Source organism: Elephantulus edwardii, unplaced genomic scaffold (genome assembly GCF_000299155.1).
Source record: "Elephantulus edwardii isolate Elephantulus edwardi_28Jun2011 unplaced genomic scaffold, EleEdw1.0 scaffold00007, whole genome shotgun sequence".
NCBI classification, from domain to species: domain Eukaryota; kingdom Metazoa; phylum Chordata; class Mammalia; order Macroscelidea; family Macroscelididae; genus Elephantulus; species Elephantulus edwardii.
This window is the reverse complement of record NW_006399757.1, coordinates 561,517-574,016: the sequence shown is the minus strand read 5'-3', so window position 1 is coordinate 574,016 and position 12,500 is coordinate 561,517. Positions and strand designations below refer to the sequence as shown.

The window sequence follows — 12,500 nt, the reverse complement described above, 5'->3', positions numbered from 1 at the left end:
AAAAGAGCAAGGATATTTATTTTACTAACAAATCTACAATTTTTACAGGGTTCAGTTATCTTCTGTTCTATTTTCATCAAATAAGGGAATCAAGAGAGGAACTCTGGTGGCCTAGTGGTAAAGAACTGTTCTACCAGCCCAACGGCATACAGTTCCAATCCACCAGCTGTTCCACAGGAGAAAGATGGACACTTTCCTCCTGTAAGATTTACAACCTGTAACAGTCTGCTGGGGGGTTAACTATGAGTCATTTCTCACTCAACAGCAGGCAAGTTATAGCACTAACCCTCAAGAGCTAGGAATTGCAATCACCTGTTGCTCCTCTCGTTCTCTCTCCTCCCTATCTCTCCCTCCCTCTCGCCCCTGACGCTACATTTTGCTAGACTGAACTCTCTGAAGACTTCCCTCTGAAGCTTCAGAGAAGGCAAATTCCTTATGCTTGTTCTAGACTTGAAAGAAGAAAGCAAGAGAACAGAAGTGGAATTTCTATCAAAATATCAAAAATTTTTTTAAAAAAAAGAAATTAAATAAGTGGAAGTTCTAGCTCTTTTTATACTTGGCCTTAAATGTCTCCTAACACTGGTGACTTAGGAGTTTCACTACCAACTAAAAGGCTTGAGTTTCTCACCCACCAGCTGCTTTTCAAGGGAAATCTCCTCCCATGCGATTTACAGCCTCTGAAAACTTGCCCGAGGCTTAGCTATGAGTTGGTTCTGACTCAGTGGTGCCTAACAACAAGAAGCATCAGCATTTTCACTTCATTCCATAGTGCAGGGCAGATAGAAAAGTACCTGGAGGGTCACCATCGCATTTGGAGAAGGTCATGTAGCTGTGGTACATTTTGGTGCTGCCGTATTTTTAAAATGAAGTCTGCCACATTAGCTAACTTTCAGTTGCCACTTAGGACCTGTAGGTGTATCTCTCTGCTGGATCAACAATTGCATCCTGCTCTCTTTTCTTTAGGCTCACAGCTTATTCTGTTTTATCTCTTTCTACAGACGCACACAGTCAACTCTCAGTGAGAAAGAGAAGCAGCTGAACTCTCACATTTAAATGCATTTGAAAGTTTAGTTGCATCTCCTAGACCAAGTACTCCTTGTAGACCACCACTTTCATAATAGAGAATAAGTTTTCAATAATTTTCCAATATAATACCACAATACCTTTTTTTCCAAAAGAGCTTCCTGGTGAAAACTTCCCAGATTTTCTCCTTCAATCTGTTAGGTCAGTCTTGTATAGGGAATAGACCCTAATTCTTCAGTACATACCCTGGAAGTTGTTACTTAGAGAATAAATCTTGCAGATGAATTTGTTTTCTGATTATTTGCCCCCTTTTCCTGAACATGGGGCTAAAAAAAAAAGAATTTAGTATCTGAGGAGTTTGATTTCCATTTATGTAATGTAGCATGACTGTGGGATTCCTGAAAGTTAATATTGTTTCCTAAGTAAGTAGCAAAAAGTCAATGATGTTTTCAAAAGAAACTTGAAATTTTGGACTGTGAGATGTACTCTCTAAGCCTCATACTTGCATATTTTTGATTCTACACTTCTTTTGCAGAAAATGGCTCTGAAGATATTGATATACTTCCCAGTGGGCTGGCTTTTATCTCTAGCGTGAGTATTTACTGTGCCCCTTGGATGCTCATGTCAATAGCTCTACAGACAGTGCATTAATGCTGTTTTCCGGAACTTCCATATGAACTACTCCATATTTATCCCACCTCCTGGTAAACTAGTCAGCTGGAAAAGCTAAACAGGCTTCTGAAGAGCTAATTAGGACACCACAGGAATGTACAGTCCTGCTGCCCCATGGTGGGAAGCTTCCTGTGGGCAAATGTACGCTCAGTAGGATCTCAATAAATGTGCATCGATTTCCCATCAATTCCTAGACTACTCACTAAATTTGTTCTTTTGTTCTCCATCCCATTCGTCACCTTCCTTGGTCCGACCTCAGCCTCTGTTGGTCATCTTCTCACTAGCCGATCTTCATCTCACCGTGTCTGCCTGTGTTTGGGACTCCTTACACATTTCTAGATAGAATGGTGCCATGTGTCGTATACCATGTTACTTTTATTCAATACCCCCGGCGCTTTCCACTTTGTGTTCCTCTCCCTTCTAAATCCAGGTCTCTGGAGGAAAAGTAGAGAATAGCCTACCTGTTCTTTTTTATAACATCTTCACAGATTTAATGGTAATTAAGAAGCAGTGAGACACTGGATTTCAACCAACTAAAAATGTGTGTACTGTGAAGATGCTAAAAAACCATCATATATTTGTTAGATTGATTATAATAAAGCAGGAACAAAATTTTGAAAAGCTTGATCACATTTTCAGTGTGGATTTAATAGCTCGAATTACATTATTTATTACCACATTTTGGCCAGTAGAGTATCATCAAATTATAAAGATTTTAAAATAGGTTTTTTTTTTTTTTTATCAAATAAGGTTGTTGCTGTTGTTATGTACCATCAAGTCAGAATAAACTCATAGCTGCCCCTCCAGTGGAATTGTAGAGGCTGCAAATCACACAGGCGGAGACCGGACATCTTTCTCCTGTGTATCAGCTGGTGGATTTGAACCACCTGCCTTTGGGTTGTCAGTGCAACTCCTTACTCCCTAAGCCACCAGAACCCCTTCAAATAAGTTGTGGTATGCCTTAGAATTGTGGATCTGGAGAAGAATCTTGAACATACCACGGACTGCCAAGGAGACAAATATGTCTGCCTCGGAGGATGAAACCAAGTCTCTCCTTGGAGGCTAGGATTTTGAAGCTCTGTCTCACATATTTGGGGCACGTGGCCAGGAGAGATCTGTCCTTGGAGAAGGACATCATGCTTGGAAGGATGGAGGGACAGGGCAGGAGAAGAAGGCCCTGGATGAGAAGGATTGATACAGTGGCTGGGGTAATGGGGATTGGTGTGTCGGAATTAGTGAGACTGGTTCAGGACAGGGCAGGGTTCAGAGCTGTTGTACATAGCGTCTCTATGGGTAGCAGGTGACTTGGCAGCACATAACAAAAAAAAAAAACACAACAACAACAATAATATATAACAACCCTTACTGGCCTGAAGTACTCTTGGTGAAGTAATGACTTAAATAAGCACTGGCTCTTAGCCAAAAGGCTAGCAGTTAGAATCTACTAGCCTCCCCATGGGGGTAAGATAAGACCAGCTGCTTCTGCAAAGATTTACAACCTTAGGGGGCTTAAGAGAACAGTTCAACTGTGTCCTGTAGGGTGTGTGAGTCAGAATCAACTTGACAACAATGGGTTTAGTTTTTCATTTTTGAATTACTTGAATTCTAAATTCTTCAAGGTACACAACAGAACATTAAAAAAAAAAAAGCCAACAAAACCCACAACCAAAAAGTCAATTATATTGCAATTATGTTAATTCCAAATCACAGCAACTTCACAGGACAAAGTAGAACTGCCCTGTGAGATACCCAGAGCTGTACTGGTCACTGACGTAGACTGCCACACCTCCTATCACAGAGCAAGTTCAAGCCGCTCATCATGTGGTTAGCACTCAAGCGCTTAACCACTGTGCGACCAGAGCTCCCGACAACAAGAGGATCAAGTTCAGGTATTAAACTACTGCTAGTGGTGATGACAGTGGTTGTGTGTTAGAAAGGGGTTTTGTTTGTTGGTTTATGCCAAATAGACCTTTAAAAGTGCTCTATAATGAAGAGAATTCTCAGCTTTTAAAATATAATATACATCACTCCCACTGTATTCTTTCCCCCCTTCTTTTCATTTAACCTAGCAGTTTGAACTTTAATTAATGTGGTAGATTTGTTAGCAATGAAAGAGTTCTTTCTTACCTTTCAAAAAGAGAAACGAACTGGGGGTGGGGGAGGAGTGGGCAGGGAGGAGTGTGCATCAATGAATGAATAGAAATCCAAAGTCTCTGTAAACTTTCATTAAAATTTAAAAAACGGGGAATAATTCTAGTGGATAGCAAGGATGGTTGCACAAACTTGAATGTAATTGTTATTGAATTAGACATGTTGAAATTGTTGAGATGGCATATATTCTATTATATATCTTTTCATTGAAATTATAGAAAGGAAAAGTAAAAAGAGCTTACATTTTAAACTAAAAGCAAAATATTCAGATAGATTTTTTTCTTAGTTTTTATATGTTCTTACTTTCCACCTTTTCTGTTGGCATTTGAGTGAGAATATACAAATTAAGTTGGTTTTCTATTCAAACATTCAAATACTCTGTACTTTCCCCCTAGCCTTAATTGTAGTTTGAAGTGAACATGGCAAGATTCTATCTCACCCTAAAGCATGTTTGGAATCTGCTGGTTTAGGAAGCAATTCTGCATAATAAATACTTTAACTCTATTTAGAGGTGGTTGTTGTTTGATGTCGAGTCAGAATCAACCCATAACTGACCCTCCAGTGGATTTTTCAGAGGCAGTTAATTACTCAGGAGAAGATTACCCATGGAGCATCTGGTGGATTCAAACTGCTTGCTTCTGGGGTTGCAGCACAGCTTCTTATCCCTGGGCCACCAGAACTTTCCGTTTAGAGGTAGCAAAGAGGTCTTATGAGTCTCTGAATATTGTGCATTGCCTATTCTCTAAATGCTATGCTATTCTCCATAACTTAGCTTTTATTCCTCTTTGGGTCTCACTATTGTGGCATTTGACTTATTCCAGAAAGTCTTCTCTCTGACATTTTTCTATTGGGTGAAGTGCCTCTTCTGTGATGTCCCAGACTTAAAAATTATCTCAAGACAATAGTTTAATAAATTTCACAGAATTTTATTGGCTATAATCTTTAGAAAAGCAGAACATCAGATCTTTTTTTGTGTGGCCTCAGTGAGTGAGTTTAGACTGTCTTTCATTACATTAATGGTGAAGCACAGCCCATTGGCTCCACTCAGGGACCCTCTGTTAATTTTTGGCCTGAATATACTCTTTGCTATAACATAAAATAACCAGCCTGGAGAGTTGTTCAATCAAATAAAACCTTATACCCCTCTCTCTTTTCTCTGAGAAAGCATAATTATTAACTATGAAGGCTGGAAAGATCTCAGCAACTCCTTCAAAAGTTCCTAATTTTATAGATATGAATCTGAAACTCAGCATCAAGGGACTCACACAAAGTAAGTTTCAGTCTTCTGTGTATGAGTCATGTTAACAATGATTTTGTTTCCTTCTACATTCATGACCAAAACTTAGATGACATTAGATGTGATAAGGAGCACAGCTGACAGTGTAAAATAAAACCTGAAATAGAAAAGAAATTTAGAGCTTTGAACATTTTGAGATTTTGCTTCAATATGAAAATGATGTTTGGAGAGGTATATGTATGCTTACTTACTATTTATGTTTTAAAGGGACTAAAATATCCGGGCATGCCAAGTTTTGCGCCAGATGAACCAGGAAAAATCTTTTTGATGGACCTGAAGGAGCAAAGCCCAAGAGCCCAGGCATTAAAAATCAGTGACGGATTTGACAAAGCATCATTTAATCCACATGGGATCAGTACTTTCATCAATGAAGGTAAAGCCTGAATGCTTAAGAATAAGGGGGAGTGAAGGATAACCATGTTACGCATGCCCAACTTCTCAACACTTATGTCGAAAGGAGGAGGGATTGATACTTTTACCATAAAGGTGCATAATATAATAATATATTTGTTTTTTTTAAAAAAAACATCTTTAAACACTGCATTCAAGAGGCAGACTAGCACTGTTGACTCCTTTTTCCTTTCTCCTGCTTGTCCGTTTTTGACTGTGACAGCCAGCTTGATAAATTACTAGTCTCTGAAATTTAACAAATAAACTAAGGGCCCTTTGAAAACAATTCTGGACATAGAAATCCAAAATCTCTAAATGTTCATTAAAATTAATAAAATAAAATTAAAAACAAAACACTAACGCTGAGGCTGACCCTCGAGCAGGTTTTCAGAGGCAGTTAATCCCACAGAGGACATTGCCCATCTTCCGCCCACAGAACAGTGGTGGCCTTGGACTGTGTGTCTTCAGGATTGCAGCTCAGCTTCTTGCCACTAGATCAGCAAATCTCCCTAATGGAAAAATAGTTAAACTTCATTTCATCAAATGAAAAACATTTGTATTTCAAAATGTCCTATGAAGAATATAATGAAAAAATAACATGAATGGGCAAAATGTTTACATTCTTTCTCTTATGAGAAACTCATATCTACAACATATACAGAATATACAGAACTCTTGTAACTCAGCCCAATTAACATGTACAAAATATCAGGACAGACATTTCTACAAAAAAAGATATAGCAATGGCCAGTAATTTCATGAAAAGCTGACCAGCATTATTAGTTATTCATGTTCTCTTTGGCAGTCAAGTTGGAACCACATCACAGCTGATCCTCCAGTAGGTTTTCTTTCTGAGGCTATAAATGCCTGAAAGGAGATTGCTCATCTTTTTTCCAAGTGGCTGCTGGTGGATTTGAATCACAAGAGAGGTTCAGTCTTTGGATTAGCAGCACAGCTCCCTATGACTCCTCAAAGTAGAGTGGCACAGTAGAAGCATGTGGGGTCCATAACCCAGAGGTTGACAGATCAAAACCATTCTCTGCTAGTGTTCTATCATAGTCATTGCTGTTATTTCTGTTGTTAGGTGTCATCAGGTCAACTACCACTCATAGCAACCCTCGGAACAAGAGATCTAAACCTTGCCCGATCCCGTCATTCTCAGGGTCTCTGAAATGTTGGAGTTCATTGGTACAATGTGTCAGTTTTGTTGAATGCTTTCCTCGCTTTCTCTGACTTTCTACCTTTCCAAGGATTTTTTTCCCCAAGAACTACCCCTTCCTGAAAACATGACTGAAGTATGTGAGACAAAGCACTCTGTTTTCACCCCCTCCAAAGGACCTCTAGTAGCCTAGTGGGTAAGGAGTTGCTTTGCCAACCCAAAGACAGGTAGTTCAAATCCACCAGTATCTCCAGTAGAGAAAGATTGGTGATCTCCTTCTATGCAATTTATAGCCTCTAAAAACCAGCTGAAGTATGTTACTTTGTTGTTGTTGTTATGTGCCACTGAATTGGAACCTTACCATAGCTGACCCTCCAGTGGTTGTTCAGAGGCAGTGAACTGGACAGGAAGATAGCTAGGGCAATCCAGATGCAAGCCATTCTTTATATTGATGCATTAAAAAACTCATACTGTTGAGTCAGAATGGACTCAGAGTTGACCCCTCAATGAACTTCCAAGACAAGATTGCCAATCTTTCCCCTGGAGAACTACTGGTGAATTTGGATTCCAGAGAGTCATGACCTTTAAGTGACTGTGCCACCAGAGCTCCCTTCATACTTACGCAGAGGGTTATAATAAAAAGGGCAGACTAGAGGTGGCAACTGTGTGAAGAAAATGTAACTAATATATTGTTAAGATTAATGAAAGCATGTATCTACACAACATCTCCCCCAAAATGATGACAGCAGTAGTATTTATAATAACTCCAAAGTGTAAGCAATCTAAATACTAAAAAAATGTACAAACAAAATGTGATATAGCTATACAGTTGGAGCAGTATTTGAAAATAAAAAGGAATGAAATGCCAATACTTGCTATAATATGAATGAACTTTAAAAATAATATGGGAAGTGAAAGAAGTCAGTCACTAAAGATTACATGTATATACTATACTATGAATAATATAGAATATAATATAGAATATAATCAACATAATTAATATCATATAATTAATATCATATCATGCACTATTACATATATGCAATATGTTGTTGTTGTTATGTGCCATCAAGTCATCTGCGACTCATAGCGACCCTATGTACAACAGCCCTAAACCCTGCTCTCTTCCTTGACAATCTTATTTTCTTCGACACACCTACCCCTATCACCCCAGTGACTGAATCAATTTATTTCATCTAGGATCTTCCTCTCCTGCGCTGACCCTCCACCCTCCCAAGCATGACGTCCCTCTCCAAGGACTGGTCCTCCCCACTTGCAACATGCCCAAAGTATGTCAGATGAAGCTTCAGAATCCTTGCCTCCAAGGATACTATATCATTATATATCATACATTATTCCATTTCCATCAACTAGTCACGATAGGCAAATGCATCGAGATAGAAAGTGAATGAGTGGTTCCAAGGGGCTGTTATGAAACCTTCTGTTTCTGTTTGTTCCTTGGGTCTGAACGACCATAGACTTGTTCATTTGTAAATAAATGGATTTTTTAAAAAACGCTTGAATCCTGCCCTGTTAAGTAAGATAAATAAATATTATCCTTAAGTCTTATGCATACTTTTACTTGTTTAGCAAGTTCTGCTTTAAAAGATAATGGGACCTAACAAGTGTGTATTGCTTTACAGTTTACAAGTATTTTTACCTATAAAAGCTCCTTTATTTCACGAAACCAAAAAACCATATCCGACCTTGGATTAACCCTGACATCTTCCTTCTCTCTGACTTAGTCATTCAAACTTTTTCCAAAGTTGTGTCCAACCTCTGAAATACGCCTTCAACCTATCTACCTTTTCTATTGTCTCTGTTTACCATCCCAGTTCAATGATTCAATCTCCCCTGGATTCTTCAGTGGTCCCCTAAATGGTCTCATCTTCCTCGTATATCACTTCAGTCCACTTTTGTAGCCAGAGTTATTTGCTCACATCACTCTCTTAAACTTTTCCATGCTACTTTCCATTACTCTAAAGAGAAATTCCAAATCTTCAGAGTGATCTGAGCTGGTAGACTCTACCTCTGCCTTCAGGTTCTGTGTGTTTTTCCAGTCTTCTTTGACACCACATTCCTCTTGACTTTCTGGCCAGCCACTTGAATTTCTCTTCATTCTGTAAAATGCCTTATCCAGTCTATGGTCTTTGCAATTACTTGCTATGCATCAGAGAGCTGGATAATGACTAAGGATGATGGAAGAAGAAGAATTAATGCCTTTGAGATGTGGTGCTGGAGAAGAGTTTTGAATACACCATGGACCACCAAGAAAACAAATATGCCTGTCTAGGAGAGGGTGAAACCAAGTTTTGGAGCTCTGCCTCACGTACTTTGGGCATGAAGTCAGGAGGGATCGATCCTTAGAGAAGGATATCATGCTCAGAAGGATGGAGGGAAAGCACAGGAGAGGAAGACCCTTGATGAGATGGATTGATTCCATCACTGGGGTAATGGGGAAAGGCGTGTCAGAGACAACATGATTGTCGAGATAGAGCAGGGTTTAGGGCTGTTGTACATAGAGTCGCTATGAGTCAGAAGTGACTTGACAACACATAACAACAACAAATGAGATTTAGAGGAATGCATTGAAGTGGGACTTCAATTCTGAGGTTATAACAGACCCAGAATTAGAACTCAAGTGTTTTGCATTTTTTGAGCTATGCCCTTCTCAGGGGTGTGATTGCATTCCAAGTTTTGTTCAAATAATTCAAAAGCCATCACTTTCTTGCTTGAAACGATGTTAGACGTCTGGTGCTTCATTTGCGAAGCCATGAAGTGATGCCATAGAATTTTTCCAACTCATAGCAATGCTCCATCAAATCTCTGAGGCTACAATCTCTCCTGCAGGAGACTCATCTTTCTCTCTAGGAACTGCTGTTATATTTGAACTGTGCACCTTTCAGCTAGCCGTTCCACTTGTTATGCTATAGTGCATAATATACAAGGGCTGTTATCCAAGAGGAAGGCTCTGAAGGGTTAGTGGGTTAGAAATTGTGCTCTCGGCTCAGAGTCAGACAGTTCAAATCCATCAGCTGTTCTGGAGGGAAAAGAAGGGCAGTCTTTCCCCTTGGGATTTATAGCCTCTGAAAACTCACTGGAGGGTTAGCTATGAATCTGACTTGGTAAGAAGAAGTTCAAAGTTTTTTGCTTCCCAAAAGGTGAGTCGTTCAAAGCCACCAAGGACTCCATGGGAGAAAGATGGGCATTCTCTTCCAGGAAAGATTTACAACCTTGCAACCTTCTATGAGTTCAAACTTCAGGTTTGTTTGCTTTTAATGAGAAAGTATGTAAAACTGGAGACATTTAAATGCACAAGATAGTGTTAGAGGTGTTTTGGTTTTTATTTTTACTTGTCTGTTAATTTTTGTTTCATTTTATTCAGATCATACTAGTTTACAGATTAACTCTTAGGCATACATAATTGAGCTTTCAGAAATAAAATATATTGTGATTGACACTTTATTAACCTCCCTTTGATGTTTACCTAATTAATACGATCAAATTATCACACTTCTCTAGAAATAGAGATAGAATGAGGGGATTGAAGACAAGCATATTCTCACCAGGCATACCTGATGTGGAAAGAAGAATCCTTTGGTACAAAAGTTGAGACCATAAAATCAAAGAAACACATGACCATTTAGTCTATGTCCAGCAAGAGTGTCAGACTTCAAGGTCTCTTGGGGGCTGAGATCCATGCTCTGCCGCCAGCCAACTTCTGAACCCTCACACAAAGTTTTAAGTCAGCCCAAAATTCATCTATGAGAGCACTTTTCTCAAATTTGCATAAAAAGTGCCTTGTGTGTTTCAGGAAACTAATCTCAGGGCTTGGGCTTACTCTATGACATGGTTGGGAACTGTCAAGAAAAGGAATAATGAAGAAGATAAAGAAAAAAAAATCCTACAGTGGGAAAGAAAGGGCAATGGCCTTTAAAACTCCAGTGGTCATTGGACCTGGGCCTCCTAATACCTCAGAAAACAGGTCCGTGAGAAGTCAGGTTACTACTTTTACTGCTCTGCACATTTCAATATGAAAAAAGATAGATACACATTCTGGGTAATAGTGCTTTGACTTGGCTAATTTATCTCCTTTTGCATTCACATGTATGTTCCATATTCATTAGGCTCACTAAATGTTGTTATTACAACATAGCTGGGAGAATGTATCATATTTAAAGATATTTACCCAGCCAGGACGTTTCTGAACTGGTGTTGTAATGCAGAAAATTCTCACACACACAAAAAGAACTGTCAGCTCCTTTGTATTTGCTTGCATCCACTTCTCTCATTGAAGTGCCACCCTAGGAAACCACATTCATGTTTAAAGCACCTGATAGGAGGTTTATAGCTGACTGACAAGTCCATTTTAGAAATGTCATAGATGTGGCACTGCCACACAACCCTAGTGCCGAGGAGTACTTGACCTTGGTACCAGCAGTCAGGATATAAAGAAATGTATTTCTTCAAGCAACTCCACTGTCAAGAATCTCTCCAAATATTTAAGAACAATGTTGTTAGTTTGAAGACTAAGGTGTGCCTGATTAAGACCATGGTCTTTTCAATCACCTACTATGCGTCTGAGAACTGGACAATAAATAAGCATGACAGAGGAAGAATTGATACCTTTGAGTTGTGATGTTGGAGAAGAGCACTAAATATCCCATAGCCTGCCAAAAGAATGAACAAATATATCTTGGAAAACATGTAGCCAGAGTGTTCCTTGGAGGCAAGAATAACAAAGCTTCATCTCTCATCTTTTAGACATGGTGTTAAGAGAGCCTATTCCTGGGAAAGGGATATAATGCTTGGAAAGATAGAGGGTCGATGAAAGAAAGGCAGACCCCCAATGAGATGGATTGACACAGTGACTGAAACAATGGGCTCAGGTCTATCAAAGATGGTGAGGATGGTATAAGATAGGACAGGATTCAGATCTGTTGTTCATAGACTCAAGATGAGTTACACATGCATTCAACTTGATGACACTTAACAACAGCAATAAACACAACTTGACTTTCTGAGTCTTCATTTCCTCAAAGAAAATGAAGATTCTAAAATGTCCTTAGCTTAATAGGTGGGCTCTATGGTTCAAATGAAATTTGTTTGAGAAACTTCTGTGGTAGTGGCAAAGTTCAACCCCAAGTTTAATAATAGCATTGCAGTAGACGTAAACATCTTAAAATTATGCCTCCTTTTCATTTTAGATCACACAGTGGATCTTTACGTTGTGAATCATCCCCACATGGATTCCACAGTGGAGATATTTAAATTTGAAGAACAACAACACACTCTTGTGCACCTGAAAACTATAAAACATGAACTGCTCGAAAGGTATGAAATGACGGTATTGGACATTTCTAGTTCTTTGGCGCCTCTGCTGTGTGCTTTATTTTCTTTGTTTCCGTACCTTTTCTTCAACTTTTGTCTAGTAGCATTTTTTTTACTCCTAAAGGTTTCTAAAGATTCCCATGGTGACATTGCCCAGCGCCTTACTGGAAATTGCTGTATTCAGTACTTAAAATCTCTATGTTCTCCAAGATTTCAAAAGCATTTTAATCCTGTAAAGGTCCCCAGGTAGATTCTCCATTCTCATTTCATCCTCCTTACCGAAGCAACTCAGTGCCTACTACTGGGCTGTCTTAATATATCCGTTTCTAGCTGTCCTGGTAGGTTATATTCTGAAAGTCTCATCCAGCGGTGCTATAATCAACATGCCTGTGGACCGATTCTCTGTTCCCTTAAAACTTTAGAGTAGAATTTGAAAGAAGCCCGTGGACATTTATACCATTTCCCATTGACTAAGCA

The 12,500-nt window shown here is 39.1% G+C and overlaps 1 protein-coding gene across 1 annotated transcript in view; it reads left to right on the top strand.

The window, feature by feature from the left end:
• The window catches only part of PON3 (paraoxonase 3), a 34,087-nt gene that overhangs the window by 10,327 nt on the left and 11,260 nt on the right, over positions 1-12,500 (top strand). Inside the window, exons 3-5 of the mRNA XM_006880372.1 lie at positions 1,559-1,614; positions 5,351-5,516; positions 11,900-12,026. Of these exons, the coding sequence (XP_006880434.1) occupies positions 1,559-1,614; positions 5,351-5,516; positions 11,900-12,026 (349 nt within the window). The remainder of the gene's footprint in view (positions 1-1,558; positions 1,615-5,350; positions 5,517-11,899; positions 12,027-12,500) is intronic.